The sequence below is a fragment of the Pelodiscus sinensis genome, chromosome 15 (assembly GCF_052426305.1).
Source record: "Pelodiscus sinensis isolate ZL-2025 chromosome 15, ASM5242630v1, whole genome shotgun sequence".
Taxonomy (NCBI): Eukaryota; Metazoa; Chordata; order Testudines; family Trionychidae; genus Pelodiscus; species Pelodiscus sinensis.
This window is the reverse complement of record NC_143066.1, coordinates 39,505,888-39,515,591: the sequence shown is the minus strand read 5'-3', so window position 1 is coordinate 39,515,591 and position 9,704 is coordinate 39,505,888. Positions and strand designations below refer to the sequence as shown.

General features: G+C 51.5%; 1 protein-coding gene, 1 long non-coding RNA gene and 2 other non-coding genes across 4 annotated transcripts; 2 read left to right on the top strand and 2 right to left on the bottom strand.

Moving 5' to 3' along the window:
• Window positions 1-907: 907 nt before the first annotated feature.
• LOC142818638 (uncharacterized) lies at window positions 908-3,084 on the bottom strand. Its single transcript, XR_012896207.2, has 2 exons — window positions 2,819-3,084; window positions 908-1,538 (listed from the first exon to the last, which is right to left on the bottom strand). It is a non-coding gene; the product is annotated as an uncharacterized LOC142818638 (long non-coding RNA).
• LOC112546855 (small nucleolar RNA ACA64) lies at window positions 1,942-2,072 on the bottom strand. The gene has a single exon (XR_003090569.3). It is a non-coding gene; the product is annotated as a small nucleolar RNA ACA64 (small nucleolar RNA).
• Window positions 3,085-3,849: 765 nt separating the features above from the next.
• Window positions 3,850-9,407, top strand: RPS2 (ribosomal protein S2). Its single transcript, XM_006129284.5, has 7 exons — window positions 3,850-4,062; window positions 4,438-4,527; window positions 5,407-5,514; window positions 6,622-6,795; window positions 7,476-7,635; window positions 8,525-8,616; window positions 9,294-9,407. Exons 1-7 carry the CDS (start codon window positions 3,874-3,876, stop codon window positions 9,372-9,374), a joined length of 894 nt encoding a protein of 297 aa, XP_006129346.3. The 5' UTR covers window positions 3,850-3,873; the 3' UTR covers window positions 9,375-9,407.
• On the top strand, window positions 8,256-8,393 carry LOC112546852 (small nucleolar RNA SNORA64/SNORA10 family). Its single transcript, XR_003090565.3, has one exon. It is a non-coding gene; the product is annotated as a small nucleolar RNA SNORA64/SNORA10 family (small nucleolar RNA).
• Window positions 9,408-9,704: the final 297 nt, after the last annotated feature.

The following is a 9,704-nucleotide window of genomic DNA, read 5'->3' as shown; positions in this document are numbered from 1 at the left end:
CACCCCCCCCCCCCCCCCCCCCCATCTTAAGAGAGGGCGGCGCGTGCCGGGGGCCGCGCTCTGCGCTGCGCTGCAGCCGCCGCCTCTGGGGCGGAACGAGGCCGCAGCCCCGCGTCGGGAGGGGGGAGGGGCTGGCTGGAATACCCCCCCCCCCGCATCGTTCTCCCCAATCAGAGCAGCGCCCACGTGCTGCCGGGCCGAGCAATGGGGCTGCTGGGGCCTCCCCCCCCCCCCGCCCGGGAGGCCCGAAAACACGGTGACGGGCTCCGCACGGCCACCCCCTCCCCCCCTCCATGCACAATGGCCTTTGGGGCTGGCCCTGGACTGCGTGGCTGCAGGCCTCCCTCTGGGGCAGCCAGGGCAGTGTGGCGGCAGCCATTGCTGCAAGGGGGCAGGGTACCTCCTCATGCCTAGACCCCCTCCCCCCCCAATGCCCTCACTTCCCTCCCCCACCAACACCCGGCACCCCTAGCTTGCTCCAACACCCTCCCTTGTTCCTGCTCCCTCCACCTGGCCAGGCCCCCTACTCCCAGCCTGCTTCTGCACCCCAGCTCCCTCCCAGATCCTGTACCCCATCTCTATCCTACTTGCTGGCAGCCCTGGGTTGCACAATGTACCCCACTTTTGTCCCTACCCCAGAGCCGAAGGAGGTCCATAAAATCCAGTAACTCCAGAACCCCAGAAAAGAAAACCTGGTCTATGGGAAGCCCTGAACCTGTGCCCCCTCCCCCTTCCTTTCACCTCACCCTGTGAGGCTGCGGCACCAGGGGAGTGAGGTGTCTCAGTTGGTGTCACATCAGTGACCCTTGGGGGGGTCTTTTAGAGTTTTTTTTTCCTTCTCACTTGTGTGACCCCCAACCCCAAAACAATTCCCATCCCTGCCATAAATAAAGAAAACATTGAAACCTTTTATGTTGGACATATTTTAGTTTATCAAACTTCATTTTAAGTAAAGTAATGTGAGAACGTTAAAATGCTTCATCTGTTTCATAATTTAAAATAAACCATTCTTACTAGCTGCAGGAGGTTCAGAAAATAAGGTCACTGTACCCAGCAAGTCAGTTCTCAATCCCACCCCTTCCTAATCATTCCATGGCTACTTCCGAAATTTGTGAAGTAGCCCCCCTTCCAAAGTTATTGCCTGCTCCTGATCTAGCTTGTATGCTTTTCTGGGCAAGGACTGTCCTGTTATGTATTTAGAACAGGAGATAGTCTGTAAACACTATGCTAAATAACCCTCTTAGAAGAATGGCTACAATTTGACAGCCTGATCCTGGCAACCTTTATCATGAAGGCAGCCAGACTAATTACTGACCAACTTTTTGTGCTGAGTAAGGACCGGTGACTGATTTTTTCAGCATTAAGATTATCAGTGTTTAAGTGAAATTGTCTTCAAGCTTTTCATGTATAAGCTGAGCACCTGTACGTCATATATGCACACAGAGAGGGGTACATATGTGGAATGCTGCTGAGGTGCTCAGTGGCCTTTTACGTTTGTTCGTGTGTGATCCATGGCTCTTCAGACTCCCACAGCTGTGCTGGAAGAACACAAACGTTATTCGATTAGAAACCTCAATTCTATCATATCGTATATACTAATAGGTTGCCTCGGGATGTTAAAACGTGTTTAATTATATAATCACGTAACCTCTGAAAAAAATTCAGCAGTTACACGATTACATGCCAGGGAGGGTGAGGGGGCTGGCAGGAGCCAGCATTAGTATCAGAGTTAGCAGCGCAAAGCAGCAGGCAGCTTTGTGGGATCCAGTGTGAGTTGGGAGCCAGCTTTAAAGCTGGCTCGCCACATGCACAGGCTCACACCTGACTCCTCCCTCCACCGCTGCACGGGCTCCCCGACACCCCTGGTCGTCCCTCCCAACATGGGTGGAGGGGCTGCATGTAAATGGTGACACTTTTCACCTCCCTATGTCTACTGACTTGAGTTATAGGAACATGGGTTTTATTCCCCACACATGGGGTCTGTGGGCAATAAGCTTAACGCTCCTGTTGCTGTAGGCACAGTTATCTCCCCAGAAGCCACTGGCAGAGGCCAGGGGTGATTTTCAAGCAGTGCCAGGGAACGCCCCGGCCCCCCCCCCCCCCCGCCGGGTGGCATTTTGTCTCTCCAAACCCCCCTCCCTCCCTCCTTGGGGCAAATTCGCTGCTCAGGCCTGTAAGGGCAGGCACCGCGCCAGCTCCCGCAATGCCAGAGTCCAAGAGAGGCGGGCCCCATGCAGGGCCCAGGAAGCGGGCCCCTCTGCAAGGGCAGGCCCCTGGCGGCCTGTGCACCGCGAGGACCCCAGCCAAAGAGGGACAATTTGGACTGGCCTCGCGCAGAGCCCGCAGGGCTGGGGGGGGGGGGGGAGGTCCTGGTCCCCCTTCCCCCCGCAGGGCTGGGGGGGGGGCTTTTCCTCCTTCCCCTCCCCCCGCAGGGCTGGGGGGGGGCTTTTTCTCCTTCCCCTCCCCCCGCAGGGCTGGGGGGGGGCTTTTCCTCCTTCCCCTCCCCCCGCAGGGCTGGGGGGGGGGCTTTTCCTCCTTCCCCTCCCCCCGCAGGGCTGGGGGGGGGCTTTTTCTCCTTCCCCTCCCCCCGCAGGGCTGGGGGGGGCTTTTCCTCCTTCCCCTCCCCCCGCAGGGCTGGGGGGGGGCTTTTCCTCCTTCCCCTCCCCCCGCAGGACACGGGGGGGGGCTTTTCCTCCGTCCCCTCCCCCCGCAGGACACGGGGGCTTTTCCTCCTTCCCCTCCCCCCCGCAGGACGCGCAGGGCTGGGGGAGGCTTTTCCTCTGCCCCCCCCCCCCAAAGCTGCTTCCCGCGAACTCACCGTCCCGGGGCTGCCGGCAGAAGAGAGCCAGAGCCCCAGCACGTCCTCGTGCTCCACCGCTCCCCGCGCATGCGTGCTGCGCACAGCCTGGAGCACGCGAGGGAGGGGCAGCGCCTGCGCTCTGCGGGCTGGGAGCGCGGTGCTCTCGCGAGAACACGTCTGCTATAAATACCGCGCTGCGCCAGGCGCCGGCCTTCTAGTCTGAGAGAACACGTAAGGGCGCGCTGCAGGGCGGGGGGTGGAAATCCGCTGCCATCGGGGCGGGCCGCGGGGCGGGCGGGGCCGGGTCCCTCTGCGGAGACTCTGCTGGGGGTCCGCCACCCGGGCGCAGGGCTATTTCCTGCCCTGGGCGAGGCTGCTTGGCCCGTCTTCGCCCCCTTGGGGGGTAGGCCGCGGGGGGGGGGGGCGGTGCTTGGGCCAGGGCCCGCGGGAAGTGGACGGGGGGAGGGGTGCTTGGGCCTGGGCCCGCGGGAAGTGGACGGGGGGAGGGGTGCTTGGGCCTGGGCCCGCGGGAAGTGGACGGGGGGAGGGGTGCTTGGGCCTGGCCTCGGGGGAAGGGCTCTCGGGATGCTTGGGGGGGAGCTCCCTGCCCAGGAGGACGCGAGGAAATGAGGCACCTTTTCAGTGCAATGGAAAGCTCACCCCATTACCCCTCTGCGGGCCGGGGTGTGCGGCACCCCCAGTGCTAGCCTGAAGAGAAATGGAGATCGCAGCTGGTGAAATAGGCCCCAGAGAGAGGCTCCATCCAGCCTTTTGCTGCTGGCATCTTCCTCCCCGTATTGTTTACTGATGCGTTTCCAGGCTCTGCCCCGTTTGGGGATGGTGTGGTTGGCATTGTTGGAAATGGGAGCCAGATTCCCTTGGGAATGGGAAGAGGCGATAATAAGGGTAGTAACATAATTTGGAGGCTATGCTAAAAGGGACCAGTGCTCCCTGTCTTGTCTTTGAGACCAGCCCACTTTGGGGAACTGCACAGGCCTGGTTGCCTGTGTTGTCTTTGGGCATGCTCTGAAGCGGTCGTGTAACTAAATAGGTAATTATCCCTCTTCTAGCAAATGGCGGACGACGCCGGTGCTGCAGGAGGTGCAGGAGCAGGAGGTGCAGGAGCAGGAGGTGCAGGTGCAGGAGCAGCTGCAAGAGGGGGCTTCAGAGGTGGCTTTGGTAGTGGTCTCCGAGGCCGTGGTAGGGGTCGAGGGAGAGGTCGTGGAAGAGGGCGGGCCCGTGGCAAAGCTGAAGACAAAGAAGTAAGTCTGTTTCTCAGCTCTGCCATGTTTACTCATTTACTTAAATACTGGCTTTTTTTATCTGTAGCTTTAAGCTATGTATCTGTTAAATATTTTGTGACATTTACGTGTGTTAATGTTCACATAAGGATGCCAATAACATGATAGTCATGTGGGATTGTTAAGAGAAGATTGGCACTGCGTGATAGATTGGTAAAGGTTTTCCAGGTTGCAGGTTTTTTTCCATTGTTATACTTTAGTAATAAAGTGCATATGTTACCAATAAAAGCTAAAATATAACTTACAAGCTCTTAAGGGGCACAGCTTATGACCGCTTAAGCTCTTGCTTATGACACTTTGGATTGTTACTGACATTCATTGGGTATTTTTTTACAGTGGATTCCTGTCACCAAACTTGGTCGCCTAGTCAAAGATATGAAAATCAAGTCTCTTGAAGAGATTTATCTGTTTTCTCTTCCAATCAAGGTAAAACCTATATGAATTGTTAAAGTGCCCTAGAATTCGTGCAAACTGATACATGAAACAAAAAATTTGATTTGTAAATGTAAAAGATGTTGCATTAGCCAGTTCAGAAGTTCTGATTGGAAGTAGTATAATACAGGAAGTGTAATGCCTGATTATAATGAATCAACTGTTCTGATGAAAGTGGAAAATAGATTTCAAAAGGCAAGTCAAATTCATTATGACTTAAGTAGAATGGATGTTTATTATGTATTACAAGATATATTGGAATGTTTCAAAGCAGGTTAATTAAATCTTACCAGATATGCTAATTCTATCGTATACATACTTGTTCATTTCTGTGCTGTGTGTTGCAGGTGGGGATGTAAGTAACTAGTGATCCCCCTTCCCCTGCCTCTGTCAGAGGCAGTAAGGGGGGAGCAGGAGCCGGTGACAAGGGGGAGCCAGCTTAAAAGCTGGTTCCCACAGCAGCGTCTCTGTGGGCGGGGGTGGGTGGCAGGGACCAGGTGCAAGCCTGGAATCAGCTGATTCCTGGCTCATACCTAGTCCCAGCAGCTGGGACTCTGCTGCTTTTTAAATGTACTAAGAGCCGGCAGGTGATTCCTAGGCTCACACTGGGTCCCCCCCGCTGCACTTTAGCCTGGTAAGAGCCCACAGGCTCTTAGTCCATTTAAAAGGTAGAGCCACAGCCAGGTTAGATCCCGGGGCTGGGCGCTAACCCTGCTGCAGCTCCCCCACTTATCGACTAGTTGATGGAAAATCCATCAACTAGTCAATTATTTAATCTATATTTAACATCCCCTAGTTGCAGGAAACTTATTGATCCTGTCTTAAGCCTGCCACAAGGTAGCTGTTTTAACTAAGTTTCTTTGCTTCCTGCAGGAGTCAGAAATCATTGACTTCTTTCTGGGATCTTCCCTGAAGGATGAGGTTCTGAAGATCATGCCTGTCCAGAAACAGACCCGTGCTGGTCAGCGTACCAGGTTCAAGGTAATTTTTCGGGAATGCCATGTGGCTGGTTCTAAGGCAGTCTTCTGTCCAGGACCTAGCTGGAGAAGGCTATTGAACAATCAAGAGTTCTCTCCACCCTGAACTATCCTTGGCTTAGGAACAGGGATTGGAGGGTAAAAGTGAATCTAGCAGTAACCTTGTTGCAAATTTGAGTAGTCTGAGTTGCTCTAATTGCTACTTGGCTAGAGTGGTGTGTAGCGGAGTAAATGGAAAGTAGCAGTGCTCCGGCCAGCCCTGCTTTATGGGGAGCAGCAGCCAAAGTGGTGTAGATTGGGGTATTCCTCAATGGAAAAATCAGCCTTTAATGGCCTCTTCACTCTTCTGGAGTCATAGTGCAGAATCTGCTTCAAGACTTGTACAGGAAGTTGAAAGATGGGAGACTTGAGTTTCTGATGGACTGTCATAACCCAGGGGCAAAATTTGTGCTGGATGTAGTCTGTGGTGGTGATGATAGGGTATGCTCTTCCTGAGAGGTTTGTAATAGGGATGTTAGATATTTTGTAATTGAATAGTCGTGTAACCACATGAAATCTTGGAGGTTACACAACTATTCGATAGTCCCTGGGGGTGGGGGTGGCAGCCAGTGCACTCCCAGCGCCACTCGGGGGGAGCCCCCGTCACCCAGCACTGCTGCTTCTATATCAGAGACTGCAGTATGGGGTAGCAGGCAGGAGCTGGTCCCCAGGGGAGCAGATTGGCTGCCTGCTGCCCCATGCTGCTGCCTCTGTACCAGCAGCCCCTGTCAGGTGTGTGTGGGGGGGGAGTTCTGAGCTGCAGTACCAGCTTCTGCCTGCCCCCTCACTCTCCACGCTGCTGCCTCTATCAGACAGCACTATGGGGGAGGGGAGGGCAGGTGGATCCCGTGTTTGTGGGGAGCCTGCTTAAAGCCAGCACCTCATGGGCACCACCTCCCACTCTCCCTCCCTATCTTGCTGCCTCTGATAGAGTTAGCCAGGGTGGGGGAAATGCATGTAGTGAAATAAACCAATGCTTATTGGTTAATCATGTACTAGACTACATGCTGACATCCCTAGTTTGTAAGGGCAACATGTATATGCAGCTTTAAAGCCTTTTTTTAAATTTTAGGCTTTTGTTGCTATTGGCGACTACAATGGTCATGTCGGCCTTGGTGTAAAATGCTCCAAGGAAGTTGCCACTGCTATTCGTGGAGCAATCATCTTGGCTAAACTGTCCATCGTACCAGTACGACGAGGCTACTGGGGTAACAAGATTGGCAAGCCACATACTGTACCTTGCAAGGTAAGACTAATTGATTTCACCATAGCTCTGCACTAAGGATGTTAAAATGTGGTTAATTGACCCGCTGGGGCACTTGTACATTTCAAAGGAGGAATGCGGAACTTGGTGTACCAGCAGGGGCTCTTTCAAAGCCATGGAGCCCAGGGTCAGTGGGGGAACTCAGTCCCCCACTGACCCTCAGCTCCATGCTATGCTGCTCGGAACCCGGGAAGTGCCACGGGGAGATTGCTGGGGAAATGCTGCGGGGAGCCCGGAGTCAGCTGGGACTTCCCAGCTGACCCCAGGGCTTCCTGGTTGCCCCTTTGCAAAGCGCAGAGGCGGTGTTTAAAGGGCAGCCCGCCACACAGCTGATCCTGCTGTGCAGTGGCTGCCCCCTTTGGAATGCCGCTTTGGGGGTTTCAAAGAGGCAGCACCACTGTGGGCATTGCCACTTTGAAGTACCCATTCCTCTGCCCGCCCCCCCCCCCCCCCCCCCCCCCCCCCCCCCCCTTGCTGCCTCAATTTCATAGAGGCAGCAAAAGGGTCAGGATATCGCCAAGTCAAAAAACCATCCGATAAGCAAATGCTTATCGGATAGTTGACTAGTCTTTTACATCCTAACTCTGCACTTCAAAGCATGAAGGAATTAAGGATTCAATAGTCTCATGGGTTAGTTGAATGTAACCTGCTGTGCCGTTTAGGTTACTGGTCGTTGTGGATCTGTTCTGGTGCGTCTGATCCCAGCACCCCGTGGTACAGGAATTGTATCCGCCCCTGTTCCCAAGAAACTGCTGATGATGGCTGGAATTGATGACTGCTATACCTCAGCCAGGGGTTGTACCGCTACACTTGGCAACTTTGGTAAGTTGTTTTTGGCCAGTTGTTCAATTGATAGTTTAAACCAGTGTTTCTCAACCAGTGGTACTAGTACCCTTAGGGGTACTTGAGAGAAGTCGGGGGCGGGGCGGAGGGTGTGTGGCAACAATTGAAATTTGGAGTAAACTGAATTGTGTTAAGTTTTACAGCGTTTTTATTTTTGTACTTTCATACCCCAAAATTTTATCGCCTGCCCGGCTACAATTAAGTTGTTTAAACAAATGTTACAACGGTAGGAAAAAATTGTCTGAAACTGTAGATACTGGGTGTACTTGTAATCTTTTTTTTAAAAAGGGGGGGGCGTACTTTATATAAAAAAAAGTTGAAACATTGGTTTAAACTGTCTGACTCAAATTCATACTGAACTGCTAGCTGTTTTAGGTGTCTAGATGTAATCAAGTCCCAGTGGATGACCAAATTAGCTGTTTTATCCAATACTATTTTAGCTGTTAAATTAAAAGCTTTTGGAATCAAACCTTGTATGCCAACAGATTGTATAATGTAGATAGATCCTGCCAAAATTTATTCTGGAGTTAGATCTGTCTTGTAATAAAGGCTTTGAGGCACTGAATTACAAATGTCTTCCTACATGCATCCTGTTTAATATTCTCTCAGCTCTGCTCAATTACACTTGGTTAAAGTAGTGTAATTGTCGTCATTGGAGAGAGAGAGAGAATGAGTTCAATATGCACGGCAGAGGGACCTTGATATGGTTTCCCTGTTCCTTTTCAAACTCTACATTTATTTTCCTGAAATGACGACCATTAAGCTGAGGCAGGCACAGCTTTGTTGTCTGTATTGTGCCTTGCACAATGGAGTTCTACCTTTTTGGTCCTGTGTAATACAATGTGCAATGTCTGACTTTTCTCAATAGCTAAAGCCACCTTTGATGCGATCTCTAAGACATACAGTTATCTGACCCCTGACCTCTGGAAGGAGACTGTATTCACCAAGTCTCCGTATCAGGTAAGCACAAAATCAGGTTTTGTAATTGATCTCAGGGATCATCATGGCAAACTCCTGTAGGCTAACTTGATTAGAATTGGTCTTCCTTCAGATTTCTGTTGCAGTTAATAAAATGAAGATGCAGAATTCCATATAGGATCAGAGAAATGTAGGCCTGGAGGAGACTTTGAGAAGTCATGTAGGTTAGCCTCTGTGTGCTCAGGCAAGACCCAAGTACCCCTAAACTATCCATCACAGGTTTTGTGGAATTAGTTCTTAAACTTATCAGATCGCCCCCTCCCTCTGGTCTCTTTCAAGACTTTTTCATATGTTGCTTTTCTTTGGACTCTCCATGTTGGTCATTATTACTTCCTAGTTGTCAAGTTAGAGAGTAAAATGAGGCGGGGGGGGGGGGAGCTTGTCGCAGGGGTGGGTAAAGGAGTTTCCATGGGCTGGATCAGGCCTCAAGCCAGTGGATCTGATCCATGGCCACCCTGCCACTCCCCTGTCCCCAGTCCAATTGGGTGATGGGGAGCACAAGAAGTAGCCCCTTAAAAATTATTGCCCACCCCCTGGCTTGGAGGGATCAGGGAAGATAAAATTAAACTTGTAAGAACTCAGTCTGTAATTTAAAATGGATGTATAGTGAGATCTGCAACATTTGCTTGAAGATAATGAAATGTCTTACTCTTTTGCAGGAATTCACTGATCATCTGGCTAAGACCCACACCAGAGTCTCCATGCAGAGAACGCAGGCAGCGGCTGTGGCAACTACTTAAATGTTTTTGTACAAAATAAAGTGATGAACACGAGTTTACTGGATTTTCAATCTGTGAGGATGGGTGAATGCATATTAAGTTGGTGTGAATTTCTATAGAAATGAAATCCCTTTTCATGAAAGGTACCTGTACAGTGAAAGCTTCAGGTTCAACTGAACATATGCTAAATGTGATACAGTAGTCAAATTCCTCTGACATCCTTACGTGCTAAGCATCTGAAGGGCTTTAGCTAATGTACTGAATGTTTCCTTGATTAACTTGCCTAGACAAATGAATTCAGACTGCACCACTCATTTGCTGAACTTTAACTGTTAGGACAGAGGAAACACT

Excerpts from the sequence above, each read along its gene's own strand:
- RPS2 (XM_006129284.5), top strand. The coding sequence starts at position 3,874 with ATGGCGGACGACGCCGGTGCTGCAGGAGGTGCAGGAGCAGGAGGTGCA. Across the intron at positions 4,063-4,437 it reads GCAAAGCTGAAGACAAAGAA|TGGATTCCTGTCACCAAACT; the intron begins GTAAGTCTGTTT and ends ATTTTTTTACAG. Across the intron at positions 7,636-8,524 it reads CGCTACACTTGGCAACTTTG|CTAAAGCCACCTTTGATGCG; the intron begins GTAAGTTGTTTT and ends TTTTCTCAATAG.